The sequence below is a fragment of the Carex rostrata genome, chromosome 15 (genome assembly GCF_964058835.1).
Source record: "Carex rostrata chromosome 15, lpCarRost1.2, whole genome shotgun sequence".
NCBI lineage: Eukaryota > Viridiplantae > Streptophyta > Magnoliopsida > Poales > Cyperaceae > Carex > Carex rostrata.
In genome coordinates, this window is record NC_135932.1 from 1,578,230 (window position 1) to 1,594,551 (window position 16,322).

The 16,322-nt window shown below is 33.2% G+C and overlaps 2 protein-coding genes across 2 annotated transcripts; both read right to left on the reverse strand.

The window, feature by feature from the left end:
• Positions 1-262: 262 nt before the first annotated feature.
• On the reverse strand, positions 263-2,177 carry LOC144566192 (7-deoxyloganetin glucosyltransferase-like). Its single transcript, XM_078316132.1, has 3 exons — positions 1,697-2,177; positions 1,522-1,661; positions 263-1,281 (listed from the first exon to the last, which is right to left on the reverse strand). The coding sequence occupies exons 1-3, from the start codon at positions 2,053-2,055 to the stop codon at positions 335-337; spliced, it is 1,446 nt and encodes a 481-aa protein (XP_078172258.1). The 5' UTR covers positions 2,056-2,177; the 3' UTR covers positions 263-334.
• Positions 2,178-11,394: 9,217 nt separating this feature from the next.
• LOC144566596 (EPIDERMAL PATTERNING FACTOR-like protein) lies at positions 11,395-12,004 on the reverse strand. The gene is made up of 2 exons (XM_078316645.1): positions 11,879-12,004; positions 11,395-11,643 (listed from the first exon to the last, which is right to left on the reverse strand). Exons 1-2 carry the CDS (start codon positions 12,002-12,004, stop codon positions 11,395-11,397), a joined length of 375 nt encoding a protein of 124 aa, XP_078172771.1.
• Between the last annotated feature and the right edge of the window lie 4,318 nt (positions 12,005-16,322).

Below are 16,322 nucleotides of genomic sequence, written 5' to 3' on the forward strand. Positions count from 1 at the left end.
TAGTTAATTTGGAATGGTATGCCCCCCTCTATATAACTGACGACACATCAAAGCTAACAGAGTTGATGAAAGGACAATAATTGACAAACCTCAAAATAGAGGGACCAAATTGAACAATCTAGACGCTAAGGGATAGTAAAGCAGTTCTGTGTTTTATTTTGTTTCAATTGTAAAAGATAAACACAGTTTTTCCATTGTTTTTTTCTTCAATGAAAGCAACCTTTTCCTTTGTATTTTATTAATCACAGAGGATAAACATGGCATTTCTCAATCCAACATACTGAGATTATATCATTTTACAGGAAATTAATTTATCGATCACGACTTATTTCCTTTACGTTGTGTGTTTTAACTTGCTTCCTGTAAGTAGAAACAAGACCAATTCATCAAAATCTTTACATGAATGTTTCCCTTGCTTTATGGCCTCCTCTGCTTTCTCCTTCCATTCCATAGCATTTAATTTTATATCCTTTCCTTTATCCCCTTCCATTGCCTCCCTCACAAGACTCTCAACCTCAGCTCTCCTCACATTAGCATCAATCTCCAATCCAATTTCCCATTTTGCACAAACATACCGGCAATTTGTCGGTTGTTCAGCGAAAAACGGCCAACAGATCATCGGTACACCACCGCATATGCTCTCTAGAGTCGAGTTCCACCCGCTATGTGTTAGAAACACTCCAACTGATGGATGCGACAGCACCTTATCTTGTGGACACCAACTTGCTAATACACCTCTATCTTTGGTTTGAGATATAAACCCCTCGGGCAAAATCGCCTTTTCGCCGGAGATTAGGTCTGGCCTAATAACCCACAAAAAGGGGTGCCTGCTATTAGCCAAACCCCAAGCAAATTCGCTCAGATGCTCGGCTGTCATGACAGTTATGCTACCAAAATTCACATACACAACCGAACGAGGTTTGTATGTGTCCAACCACCCAACACACCCCGTGTCTTCTTTCCATAGATTTGATCCAATTAGGTCCAATTTGCTTGGTTGTAAATTGTTTACTAGCAGTGGAAGGGGTCCGACTGTGTATAGGCGAGGGAAGCTCTGTCTGAGAGCTGAAATAACCTCGTGCTCTAAGGATTCAAATGTATTAAGGATGAGTCCTTGAGCCTCGAGAGCATTTTGTGCCTCACCTCCATCGAAATTGAGCATAGTATCATCACGGTTAGTGGTACGGATGAAGCTAGGTATATCTTTTAAGCGAATGCCTTTCATCCCCCGTATCCAATCAATTGGTGTATCGAGATACCCATTGGTTAGGTAACTCTCGTCTGTCACATGAATAAGTAAACATAACTTCAAATATATGATACATATATGCTACTTTAAGTAGATGCAGATCAAAAATATTTGCTGCCTTTGAAAACTTCTAAAATAATGTGTATCTAATTCATTTCATATATATTTACTGGTATATCTAAAATAATTTTTTAAACTTATTGGTATATCTTTACTGAAATGAAGATATATATGCTACTTTAAGTAGATTCAGATCGAAAATAATTTGTCACCTTTCAGAGGAGTATAGCCTCTTTCAATGAGCTCAGAGAAGTGAAGGTAGCCCATGAAACCGCATGCGCTAGTGGTCCAAAACACCAAGGAAAGAATACCCAATTCCTCGGCCACTCTCTGTGCAAAACTCATCAATTCCCTGAACGGAGCACCACTATTCCTCGTCATAGATACACACAGTTTACCGGCGGCTCCGAAGTAGAATTATTCAGCCTGATCAACAATTCCCTGAACGGAGCACCACTATTCCTCGTCATAGATACACACAGTTCGGCTATGTCTTGAGTGACATCATCATCATCAGATGGCGGTAAACCATCGGGTATGGACTCAAAACGGAAGTCGTCTAGCCCGTTAAGCGAGTCGGACCCGCGTGACCGAAGAAAGCGCCTCTGGTTGTATTCTGAGTTGACATAGGTGATATAGAAGCCTGTTGAATGAAGTAGTTTTGTTAGTTGGAGCATGGGTGTGACATGGCCTTGAGCTGGTTGTGGAATCAGAACTGCATGAGGTCTCACTGAGGCAGATTCCATGTTCTAGCAAATAATTTTTTTCTCCAGTTAATTGAAGTGCACAAATTAATGCGCCATGTTTTGGCAAGATAGTGCAGAGAGATAGAGATGGGAAGTCGTTGTTGGAATTATTGGGATGGAATGGGTGTCTCATTCAAATACTGAAAAATAAGGTTTTGTTCAAGTGCGTGCTGATATGGTGCTCCAGTGTTCTCCCAAACGCTCCCAATAATGTCAAACTTAGGCACCGCTTATGTTATTATAATATTCTACCGTCAAATTTACGCTATCCAAGATATAATAGTACAATGCCGTCACAAGGCATACTTTGTTATATGGAGGGAAAGGTGTAATCGTATATTCAGGGAAAAGATCAAACAAAGGGAGATTCTGATACAAGAGGTGAGAACACAGTGGCGGGCTTCTACAGCGGAAGATCAAGATAGAAATAATAGTTAGGGAGAAATACAATTCAAGTAAACTTAGTATAATTTAGGTTTAAAAATTTGGGTAGTTATCATTACTTTTATGTTTCAAATTTTATGTTTTATGTTTTATTTGCTTATCTGTCTTTCATTTTTGTAAACCGGGTTTCTACTCAGAAACCCAAAAAATGTAACCAGCTTTGGTTAATGAAAAACGGAGGCTTGACCTCTGTTGATTCTCTCAAAAAAAAAATGCCGTCACAAAATCGGGAGCATTGTTAGGACATTAATTATATAGTTTTAATGATTCGCTCAAGAAAGGATGATGAAAGCAATGGAAAACAAAAGGTAATGAGAACCCAGGAAACAACAATAATTGAAAGAAATTTTTGTTTATTGATATCTGTTTTGGGCCACAGATCTTTGCCCAAACAAGAATGATTGGGCCAGACCCAATGAAAATGCCATTCTAATCTTTCGAAGAAAAATATTTGATTTTTTTTTTACTATGATTGAACTATACTTGAGAATAGATCCATATAAATGATTCTGGAGCTTGACTTTTTATTTAAATTTTGCTGCTCTTTATATCCTTTCACCTTGCATTGAACTTTATAAACTTCACCCCTAATTTGATTTTAGCTTAAATTCATCATTTGGTGCATAGCTCTAGGGAGTTTTCTGTGAGCTCTTCACATCAGTGTTGTAAATAACGGTATGCGGTTGTTGGACGGATAGAGTACCGTCAAGTGATTAATCGAAAATAATCGGTCATAATCGGAAATAATCGACCGATTAGTCGGGAAAACTCATGACGGTTTGGTTACCGCCAACGACTAATCGGCCGATTAATCGGCCTAAATGGACGTTTTTTACAACACTACTTCACATTGGCAGGTGTGCCATGTAGATCAACATTTTACTAAATATGAATTCTAATCAATTAATAGTATTTAGCGGATTGGTGCATTAACGAAACTCAACTCAACAATGGTGCAACAGTCATTTCCTACTATTCTTATATTTAATGAATATTTACTTTTAATATTTCATTTGTTGAATTTACTGAACACGTACAATTGAAATAGAGAGAAAGAGTGATTAATTCTCAATTTCTAATTCCTCTATTCCTCCACTATTCCACCCATTGCCGAACAGACCCATGAAGAAGTGTCTTTTCGGAAGTAGATTTTTCTAATTTTTTTAAATATCTATCATTAAATAAAAATTAACATAAATGTCTATGTTTTTTCAAAATTTTAAAAATGCCCAAACCACCAGATTTCTGGGCAGTCCAGAAAGAAAGTGAACCGTCAGATTTTTGAGCGATTTGTTTTTTATATATATATATATATATTATTATTTTATAGACCTTTAAATGGAACAAGTAACTCTTGGTGGTGTAGGTGGTTGAAACCTTCGCCTCACTAGAAGAGGTTCTTGGTAGGCAATTTTTTTGTTTTCAAATGAGGTCTCAAATACAAATACAACAACAACAACAACAACAACCAAGTCTTTAGTCTCAAACAAGTTGAGATAGGCTATAAATGAAACCCAATCACAATCATAAAAGATCTCCAATATAAATGTCCAAAAATAATTATTGCTAAAAGCGGAACTCAAACCCAGGATATATATGATTCTCAACTTTACCCACTACTACTACCATTACACTAGCTATCCTTGTGTTAATATATATATATAGAGAGAGAGAGAGTGTGGCTAATATGCATTCGGTTGCATATGGACCGAAGTGCTTACGGTCCAAATTTGATTTTTCAAAATCCAAACGGTCGATCTGAACCATTCATCTTGTTCTCCATATTAATATGTGCTTGGAGACCAAATTTTATATTTTTCCGAATTTTTTTACTATTTATTAAGTATTTTACCAAATTGTTGATCCAACGGTAGCTGCTGATTTTATTGTTTTGTTAAGCTACCGTTGGATCAACAATTTTGTAAAATACTTAATAAATAGTAAAAAATTTCAGAAAAATATAAAATTTGGTCTCCAAGGACATATTAATATGGAGAACAAGATGAACGGTTCAGATCAACCGTTTGGATTTTGAAAAATCAAATTTGGACCGTAAGCACTTCGGTCCATATGCAACCGAATGCATATTAGCCACTCTATATATATATATTGGTATAATATAAGTGGTTAGAGGAGACACCGAATTACACCCTATATTTTCAAAGTTTTCAAAGTCCAAACAGCTGATTCAAACCGTTCAACATGATGGATATATTAAAATGTGCTGCAGATCAAATTTTACATTTTTCTTGAATTTTTTTTACTATTTATTAAGTATTTTACAAAATCATTATTTTCAGAGCATTGAATTTTTGTACCTATCTTAATAAATAGTAAAAAAAATTAAAAAATGAATGTAAAATTTGATCTACAAGCACATTTTAATATATCCATCATGTTAAACGGTTTGGATCGACAGTTTGGACTTAGAAAATGTAAGGTATAATCTGGTGTCACCAAAAAAGAATACAAGTAAATTCTTTCTTAAGTGATTAATAGTTATTTAGAAATTTATTTGAGTTAAGATAAACTTAGTATCTGCAACTGTCACACCCCCGATCCGGAGGTGCGACGAACCTACCGCGTCTATTTACCATTCAATATACGTAACACAAGGCATGAATCTTTTTATGCATTGCCAATAGCATCCATTATATTTAGTCACATCCCAATTTATTTAACAAAAATTACCTGAGATTTTATAGTGGATGATGCTAGATAAATACTCTATGCACCATGTCAGATAAAATAACCCAAATCACATATCACTAGGTGACCCCTGCTGTCAAATATAACCCGGAAGCGCTCTTTATCTTCGTATAATAAACCTGTAACCCACAAGACGAAACGAGTGAGAAATAATAAATTATTTCTCAGTGCTGATTGCCACTTAGATTATTGGATTCGAAGGAAATCCATATTCAGAATGAAATCACCGCACGAGAAACAAACATTTCATTATATAATGACGAATGCAAATGCTCAATAACAGTATTTCAATTGAACAACAAAAATTAGATAAATAAATAAGAAGAACTCTAAGAATCTTATCATAATAGATGGTTTGGGTCAAAGTCTTTTAATCCATAAAGTCTGGTAATATTTGGAACCTAATCTTTACAACCACTAAGTTTGGTAATGTTTGGTTTCTTAATTTTACAATTTCTAGTTTGGTAATACTGAAAGATACTATAACATGTATCTGTCGTGTCAGAGCTTATACCATTCTAACTATTCTGACATATTGTTAACAGAACCAATACGGAAACAATATTTCAATACTGTCATTATCGGAAAGAAAATCATGATAAGACAGTTACCACAGTTCATTAGTTTCACAATCACAATTCACATTTATTCAATATCCCCTATCCAACCGGTACTGGATTCAGTTGGGGCCATTCACCATATGCGCATAAGGGTCCTGGAGTAAAATATAGTAGCTAGGTAGACTTTACGATATATTAATCCTTTTTCTCCACTATATGGAGGTTCAAGGATTACAGAATTTCATATTCAATTAATTCAATCACTGTGGTCTCAATCAATCATTTACAATAAGAATCAACCAATCGATAAACAATATCAACATGATAGTCAACAGATTTACCTGTAATTCAGTTTCAGTTGTATTGGGCTATGCATATGATGCAACAGTTCAATCAATGCAGTCAATCAAATATTCAAAATGCACAGCGAGTTACGATTTAATTCCTAGTAATGAATCTCAGACTAATCCAATAACCTCGCACCTGATATCGTAGGGCAACATGAGAGGTCACTATCAGTATGTTCTTCCTGAACACTTTGTCTGATCCATCTCTATCTTTATTATGCCTTGTTTGATGCTATCTTTTAAATCCTCCAAGTATTATATACCTTTATAATCACATCTCCAATCAGTGTTAAGTAATAGAGATAATCAATTTAATTATGACATTTTTAGGTTTATTATTTAATCACTTCCTTAATATTTTCCATTTCGGTTAAGTCCAATATGTAAATGTCAAATAGTTTAATAATCCAATAAACATAGTCTAATTTCATGTTTCTTTTATATTCGGACAGAGTACAGACAACTCTAATCTAGATTATTTTTTTCTAGTTTATCTATTTCAAATAAAAAGACCCAAAGCCCATGTTTTTCTTTAATTTTCTTAATCAAGCCAAAGCCCTACATCCAATTCAATTTCATTCTTTAATTTTCAACTGGTTTCTATAGTATTCATGTAATTTTGCATTAAGGCCCCTCTGACATATTTGGTTTTATCAATTCGTAGGTATTTTACAAATTATGCCTTCTTTATCCTATTTTGTTTACAATTAAGCCCATGGTAACATAATACAGTGAGACCGGTACTGACGGGTACCAGCACTCTAAACCCTCAATGTTCATCAGTTAATCTTAGCAAATAACAAGATATGTCAAACCATAAGGAAAATGGTAACAATGCACAGGTACAAGCTGGTTTGAGCTTGATATCGACATGTACGATTTAGGTTGGAACTCTAAACCAAAAATCTGAAAATTAAATCAGTCAGGTAACCTTGTCACACAGGTAAGCACCATCACAATATTTCAAGTTCAAATCCAATTAAAGAAAACACAAGGGTAAAAGAGAGGCCTCAAGCAAATCAATTAATTAGCGTATGCAATCATACTAATTTTTAGTTAAATCATCTCAAGCTTAGCTTATACACTAAAATCCATTTAAATCAATTCCCAAAAACACTAAATCGAGTAGGAGATAACCAGACATGAAATTCGAACATAAGCCTCACTATCCCGTTAAATATGCCCTCACAATCCAATACTCAATTTAAACATCCAATTTGACCACACAACTCGAAAACATAGATTATAGAGAAATTCGATTACCTTATAGCGATCAGTACAGAAAGCCAATTCGAATTGAAATAACTATTCAGAATCAACGCGACGTAGTCAGAATTCCAATTGAATATTAATTAATGCCAAAATCTTTCATCCAACTATTTCTTCTATTTTGTTAAATTTCACTCGATTTAGTTATTTGGATTCTACATTTCTTTTTCTTTTCCTTGGCATAATCAAAGATTCATCCATTTATAGTTTAGAAAGTCGGTTAGGAGATAATTAAAAGAATTCATGGGATATTGAATGGCTGCCACGCAAATAGGGATCAATAGGTGGGATTTAAGCCAGGAGCCTCGTGGCATGGAATGCCACATCCTCTTTTTTTTATTTTTATTTTTTTTATTAAAGTTTACCTTTTTTCATTTTAAACCTTTAAGTTTCCTTATTTCACATTGAAGTCCAAATAATTTCAAGAAAAAAAAAGATAATATATAACATATAGCGGGTGTTATAGCAACTAAATAAATAATGTCAAATGCGGAGGCTGTCACGTGTGAGAAAGGCATTCTATAAAAATAATTTCAATTGGTTAATTTTTTTTTTCCGACATTAAAATTCTGTTTTACCATTTTCCTTATAATAACTACACTTCGACACTGAATTATCTCTCTGTAAAAACCTTGAAAATTTCACTCGCACGGTTTTCAAAAAAAGAAAGAAAACCCTGAAATTTATTTTCTATCTGATTATAAATTCTAGACAGTATTATTTTGTGCATCTAATCTTGTCGCCAGCCCAAACTATGTCATATGTGTACATTTCTTTTAACACATTGCTGCGCTGTGCAGCTTTATTTCCTTTTCATAGTTGGAGTGCAGTTTCCTTTTTCTTGTTTAGTTTCATTCATCCCAATCAATAGTGGGTGTCCAAACTTGACTTTCCAAGCTTCCACATAAACAGCTCAAAGACCGTTCAGTATATTGCTGGAGATGCTTTTGGAGGTCTTTTTAAATTGTAATATATATATATTTTTTTTTCATTTTGAGAAAAATTGAGAATAATTTTTATTTGAACGAAAGTCTTTATTGGCTGCTTATTTGAACGAAAGTTTAGTTCAAACTTTCATACGTGAGATAGAAATTTGTGCATTGTCATCAAACTATTTTTAAAGTAATAATGAGATGAGGAAGGTTTCAATACATCATGGTTTTTTTATACCTCATTATGTCTCATATTGTATATCTTTATTTCTGAAGTCCAAATTGTTGATTTGAACCGCTTAACATGATATTCATAATAAAATATATTTGGAAACCAAATTTTATAAATTTTATAATTTTTTTACTTATTTTTACTATTTTTAAAGAGATGTTCAAAATCACTGTTTTTGAATCCTATCTTAAAAAATAGCAAATTTCAAAAATTATAAAATTTGATTTCCAAACATATTTTTATTATGAATATCATGTTGACCAGTTCAGATCGACAGTTTGGACTTCAAAAATAAAAAATATACAGTATGAGACATGATGGGGTATAAAAAAACCATGAGGTATTGGAACCCTCCTCTTTTTAAACATTCATAAAAGATCCTTATTCAGATTTCAAACATACGACCTTTCACATATACATAGCCTTATTTTTTTATCATGAAAATAAAAAACAAAATTGACAAGATGTGAATTGGAAATGAGCAAGAAATAACATGTGAGAAAAAAAAATTAAGTTCAACCTCGTACTTTTTTTTTTTCCCATGCATTTGTATACAAATTTGATATTCAGATATTTCCCCGAGATCAATTCTTTCATTATTAAAAGATCACCGAACACGTTTCGGAAAGTAAATTGAATACCACCAAAATTCTCACAAATTCCGCAGAAAATAAACCATCCTTATATTGACCCTAATGTTGTATCATGCATGTATGTTGTTCTTTTTGTTTGTTGTTGTAACTTCGAAGTCCTTGTTTAATTTTCAATATAGTTATTATTGATGACCTTTGATGAGAAAAGAAGAAGTCGGTGAGAGCGAGCAGATTTTCTATTTTTAAAAAAGGGCGGTTCATTTGGAATTTGCTAATTAGACAACCCACAAAAATTACACCAAAGATGCGCCACTGAATGGTACAATACAAATATATTTTTTTTTTTTGAGTAAGAATAGGAGTCATGCTCCTATTTTATTAACCGCAATTGGTTACATGGTTTCAAGGGCTTTGAGAAATAGCCCTTTGATGGATTTACAAATGGTTAAGGAAATGAAAAAAGAAAAGAAAAAAAAAAGATTAATTTTCTGTAAAAAAAAATCAAAATCAGAATCAAAACAAGCTTCACGTAACTTCTGGATTTGAGAATTTCCACTGAATTATCACTTCTTCTGCTAGATCTTCAATCGTTTGAAACTGTTCTTGGAACAGTCTTGCACAGCGCTCTCGCCATATTATAAATATTGCAATTAGTAATAATCCCCTGAATTCCTTAGGCTTCTTGTTATCAAGCAACGTTACTTCGTAGTCTATATCTCCAGTGAATTGTGCACTATGTTGAGGAAACAGTAGGTTGAAAATCCGAGTGTATAGTAGCTTCGAGAACACACATTCTCTAAATAGATGCATAGAAGTTTCTTGTGACTCTCGACACAGGTAGCAAATGCTGACCATATTGAATCCCCTTTTATTTAAATTTTCTGTAGTCAAGATTCTATTCAACAATAATAACCATCCAAAAATTCTGAACCGTGGTGGTGCTGGTAACTTCCAAAGGCGGTGCAATTTGCTTTTGATTCTTGGTCCATTCTTTAGCACATAATAAGCAGATTTGACAGTGAACAAACCGGTTGAGTGACCCTTCCACATTGCATCGTCTATATTTTCTTGTGACATCATTAACCTTGTTTGGTCTATTATCTGATGAAATGCTTCAAACTCAAAATGAGCCCTTTGAGTGGTGATCGGTCTGAACAGGTTGCTTGTGTTTGCAGTCTGGAGCACCTTATTGAGAGACACTTCCTTGCTCCATGAAAATGTATATAAAGCTTTGAACCGCAATTTAAGGATCCCTTCTCCCCAATCTTCATCCCATAAACTGATTGTGCTGCCATCTCCCATTTTTCGGATCATAAAACATTGACAAAATTGTAGTACACTCTTCAAATGGTTTTTGAAAAAATATGACTCACACAACCCATTATTTTGTGGCATATAAAGCACTTTGATCATGGATTTCCAGAGCTTATCTTCCTTTTTAACCCATTGCCAAATCCATTTGGCTAACATTGCTTGATTAAAATCTTTAAGATCTAACAATACAAATATTTGGTGGGGTTAATTAGTGAATTCTGGAAACAACCGATTCTTGATGAGTTACGCTCTCATATATATATCATCGAACATTTTTGTCATTTTTCTGATTTTTTAAAAAGTATTTGGATTTCTTAAAATAAAAAAGCTAGAGAGTATATTTTTCTTACTAACACAAATGTTCGTGAGGTTGCCTCATTCATGACCTTCAAAACAAAAAGAAAGCTAGAGATATCTAAGTATTTTGTGCGACTTTTTGAATAATATATCTGAACCGTTCAAATACGTTCTGCACGAATCTCAAAGCTCAAATAATATTGGCTTCCTGCGCTATCCCCGAATAGGCACCGGACTGTCGGTCACGCAAAATATGAGATATCTCAGAGGATACGCACTAGTAAGAGATTGGGAGATAGCAGGGGGGACCACAGTAAATGCAACCATGTTTTATCCCTTTCAGCGCTGAGAAAGATATCTATACGCAATCTAATCTTGCAAGAAATGACAGTTGTTTGGTACATAGTTTCCCAGTTAGTTACTAGTTAGCCTGAAACTACTCATACCATCTATGTATCGTCGTATTGTCACATCCATAATCCTAATTATATTCACTAACTGATCAAATCAACAATAAATGCAAAACAAATTATCTCTTGAATCAAGCTTTAGACAAAACTTGCAAAATGCACATTAATATTACAATAATGAGGTACCACAAAACGAAACAAATGGAAACGAATTTTTTAAACTGGTAATTGCTTAAGGGTTATAGAGATTCTGATGACACTGGCATTTCCAACCCAAAGGCTTGTAATTAGAGAACTCTCTGAAAATTTTCATATCAATCTCTGTCGATTGTGTTATCTTCCCTCTACGCATCGGGTTGTTTTGAGCCAAGTACGCTGGTACCTGAACCGAAAAGCATGGATTGCACTGGTTGCACTTGTTGTGACAGCTTGGCGGTGTCGAACCCAACCTTGCCTTATCCTCCAATAGAATTTCCATTTCCTATATATATCAAGAAATCAAAAATAATTTTAATTTGATTGAAGCTTAATGGTAAATCTTCTTGATTAGATGGTTTATATATAAACAAAAAAATGGAAATAATTCTAAGAGGGACAACAGATTGATATAAAATATATATGCCTTTGGCTAATAGATGTGTAATTAAAATGAGAAAAACGGGTATTTGCTACCAAGCTTTCAAAAAAAAAAAAAAAAAATAGAGAAAAATGAGTACCTTATGAGAGGAGAGCAAGAACCTACTAATGCAACTGACACCTTCAACAGAAAAGATGAGCAACAATAAAACGAGAAGAGTCGTCGTCAGAAGTGTCGCACTGCTAACACTCGCTGCCATGGTCATTGTATCATCCTCACCAGATCAGATGATTTGGTCATCAATCAAAGAGGGATGGTATGGTTTTTATTTTGATCCAACAGGGGAACAAACAAAATGGACCATATGTTGGTTTGTAGGGAAATTTCTTTAGTGCAAAGGGATTGTGATATTGATATTGTTTTCAAATGGTGATATATATATATGATGTATGGTAGGAGGTGTGGGGGATCAGACAGATATGAAATTTTAAAGACAAGAATCAGAACTCAGAGGTAAGGTATCACCTGCTGGTTTGTGACTACCCAAAAAAAAAAAAAAAAGAAAGAAAGAAAGATTAGGTTTAAAGAGAGGAGGTGGTACTGTGGTAGTGAAGCAGTGAGGTACAGTGGGGGCACATCTGTATGTATGATTTAAAAGGATCAAACAAAGAGAAGGAGGAAAGAAACAAAGGCATGGCACATATCAGTTGTTGGCATATATGGCAAGGTGTGTACATAGTACCAGTGCCTTTATTTATACGTGGCAGGGCATCACTGAGCGCTACTGCTATCTCTGCCTGTGGTTCTGCAAATAATTAATCGATCTCTCCTAAGTTTTAATTTAATGCTACGGAGGAGGAGGGAAATAGAGGTAATAAATGTGACATTGAATTGAATGGCCAATCAACAATCACTGTCGTTTCGGAACCATGAGTTTGACACTTTGACTACTACCAAACGAACTTAGGCATCTATCAAATGAAAAGGACCTGGGACGGGATCTCGTGTGCCTTCACTGTGTTGATCCCGATTTTTTTTATTTATATCCAAAAAATAAATAAAATTTCAAAAAATAACCAATTCGGTTCTGTTTTTCCAAAACTACTCAAACAAGGAAAAAAAATTCCGGAATCAACCACTAAAACCGGAAAAAAAAATTCCGGATTCTATTTCCGGAAATTTTTTTTTTCCGGACTCGCACTGAATTCGTTTATAAAAACCGCGGAGTGTAACGCTTTCACTCCTCTCTTACAGTAAGTTATTAATTTTAAATTATTTAAATTTATAATTATTTATAAGTTGTTATTTGTTAATATATATATTGTTTGGACTGAAATAGTTTATAAATCTAGAATGATTTATAAATTTTCAAAATAGTTTAGAATATTGCCTTATTAATTTAGAAAATTCAAAAATAGTTTAGAATAATTTAGGAATTTAGATATTGTCTTATTAATTTAGAAAATTGGAAAATAGCTTAGAATATTGTCCTATTAATTAAAAAAATTCTAAAATGTTATAGAATAATTTAAATTATTTAAAAATGGTCTAGAATAATTTAAAAAATACTTAAATAATTTAGAATTGTTTTAGGAACCTCTTTTCTTTTCGGATCCCTTACGGAGCTCTAACTGTCTGATCGATCGGCTCTTCGATTCAGGTTATTTTATTTTTTTAATTTTAATTATAATTAATTAGTTCATTCCAAATTTTTTTTTTATATAATATTGTCCAAATAATTTAGAATTTTTTAGAACATTCCCTTAGAATAATTTATAAAATTCCAAAATAATTTAGAATGTTGCCCTATTAATTTATAAAATTCCAAAATAGTGTAGAATAATTTAAGAATATCCAAAATGGTATAGAATAATTTAAAAAATTATAAAATGATGTAGAATAATTTTCAGAGGTCCGGACAATTTTTAATTACTTATATGTTGTTATTTTTTAAATTGCCAGACCAATCCAAAATGTATCTTCTGTTTTTGCGCCCTATGACGGTTTAGATCCTGGTAACGGCCGGTGAACTTGAAATCGGGTCCACGACCAGTGTTGCAGAAGCATGGTGGGACCATGCATAGAGTGGCAGCTAGGATTGGATACGAGGCATAGATTTCGGTATAAATATGCCAGAACAGCTCCGCCCCAATTGTAATTCTTCGGCTCGTTCAAATTATCCACCATGCTGAGATACCACAGCGGTATCCCGTTCCCTGCTACTGTCGGCAAACATGGTATTCCTTAACATGTCAAGGATAAATCTACGGACATACCTAATTGCCAATATTAGAATGTGAGTACATTATTGAAAATATAAAATACGAAGAGGGTTTTAAACAGAAAAAATACTAACCACTTCAATTGTTGGTCGGTCGCATCTTCGGAAAATGTTTTGAAGCGCTCACGGAGCGCTTTTTTTGCCACGTACATATCTGACGTTATCTCATTGGCATCATTTCCCTTCTTTTTCATTAAACCCTTGATTTCATGATCTTTTACGCCTAGCAAATCATACAGTCGGCCTTGGATACTCGCCGAGTCTGTAATTCCCGTTACCGGATCCCCCGAAATAGGCAAACCCCACAAGCAACTCACATCCTCAAGTGTAACTGTAATTTATTTGACTTGTCAGTAAGAAATTAAAAAAAATAATTTGAATTAGTTAATACCTGTCATCCCTCCGAAGGGAAGATGAAAGGTGTGCATCTCCGGACGCCACCGCTCGACGAGTCCATGAATGAGGGCCGCATCGAGGGTGATATCAGGCAATGTCGTGATCTGATATAAGCCTATTCGAATTAAAAATGGTGCGTACTTCTCGTTATAATTGCATTTGTGTCAATAGTGTCTCACGGTCAAAATATCTTGACTCTAAAGTACGAAAAAAAATCGATTGCAATATAATTTGATTACTTACTGAGTTGAAAAATGAAATAAGTAAATGCTTACCTCCTTAGACACCTCAGATACTCTATGATTGCCGTGAGTTATTCACAACAAGCGACTAAATGTATACTTAAGTGTTTCGTCTGCCATCCTAAAAAATTCCAACAATATTCTAAATCATTTTGTTATTTTCTAAACTATTCTAAACCATTTTGATGTTTTCTAAATTATTCTAGATCATTTTGGTATTTTCTAAATTATTCTATACCATTTTGGTATTTTCTAAATTATTCTAGATCATTTTGGTATTTTCTAAATTAATAGGGCAATTTTCTAAACCATTTTGGTATGTTCTAAATTATTATAGACAATTTTGAATTTCTAAATTAATAAGACAATATTCTAAACCATTTAAAATGAACTAATTAATTATATTATAAATTAAAATAAAAAAACCTGAATCGAAGAGCCAATCGATCAGACAGTCAGAGCTCTAAAAGGGACCCGAAAAGAAAAGAGGTTCCTAAAAAAATTCTAAATCATTTTACAATTTTCTAAATTAATGGAACAATTTTCTAAATTGATTTCTAAATTATTCTAGACCATTTTAGATATTTTCTAAATTATTCTAGACCATTTTGGTATTTTCTGAATTATTCTAGACCATTTTGGTATTTTCTAAATTATTCTAGACCATTTTGGTATTTTCTAAATTATTCTAGATCATTTTGGTATTTTCTAAATTATTCTAGACCATTTTGGTATTTTCTAAATTATTCTAGAATATTTTGGTATTTTCTAAATTATTCTAGAACATTTTGGTATTTTCTAGATAATTCTAGACCATTTTGGTATTTTCTAAATTATTCTAGACCATTGTGGTATTTTCTAAATTATTCTACACCATTTTGATATTTTCTAAATTATTCTACATAATTTTCTGAAATTCTAAATTATTTGGACATTATTCTAAACCATTTAAAATTAAATAATTAAATATATTATAAATATAAATTTAAATTAAAAAAATACCTTAAGAGAAGGGATGAGGGGGTGGGGAGCCAGGTGGGGAAGAAGAAGACTCCGAGTGGGGCTTTTGTAGGCTAATTCCGACTCTGGAATTTTTTTTTTCGGTTTTGGGAGCTTAGTCCGGAAAAAAAATTTTCGAATTTGGGACCGGAATTTTTTTTTCCGGTTTTAGAATGGAGTTTCCAGAAATTTTTTTCTCGATTTTAGAGGTTGATTCCGAAATTTTTTTTCGGTTTGGGTAGTTTTGGAAATAAAGAACCGAATTGGTTATTTTTTGAAATTTTATTTATTTTTTGGATATAAATAAAAAAAATCGGGTGTTGAGCTATATAGTTGTTCCTTCTTTAATTTGTTATACCAAACTAACAGCTAAGCATATATTATCCTCTTGAAATTAAGAATCAACGTTTGATTTAGTGACAAATGAAATACTCTTCAAGTGAGGGTTGCATGTTCAAAGTCTAAATGAAAATCCTTTATAAATACTTAATAGTTGGATGCTTCACCTTCAACTTTTAGTCAAATATTTTTCTCTTATAAAATTATTATGCGCATTCATTGATTATTCTATCTATACACGATATTCTTATATAAACCAAGTAGATATACATGTAGGCTGTGGCTAACAACAAGCCTACAATTGTTCTTATTCAATTATAAGTTTA

Bases quoted from the DNA above. Each gene is read 5' to 3' on its own strand.
- LOC144566192 (XM_078316132.1), bottom strand. From the start codon at position 2,055: ATGGAATCTGCCTCAGTGAGACCTCATGCAGTTCTGATTCCACAACCA. The intron at 1,662-1,696 runs GTATCTATGACG...TGCTCCGTTCAG, and splicing joins GAGCCGCCGGTAAACTGTGT to GGAATTGATGAGTTTTGCAC. The intron at 1,282-1,521 runs GTGACAAATTAT...TTCATGTGACAG, and splicing joins AGGCTATACTCCTCTGAAAG to ACGAGAGTTACCTAACCAAT.
- LOC144566596 (XM_078316645.1), bottom strand. From the start codon at position 12,004: ATGACCATGGCAGCGAGTGTTAGCAGTGCGACACTTCTGACGACGACT. The intron at 11,644-11,878 runs GTACTCATTTTT...TGATATATATAG, and splicing joins TCTTGCTCTCCTCTCATAAG to GAAATGGAAATTCTATTGGA.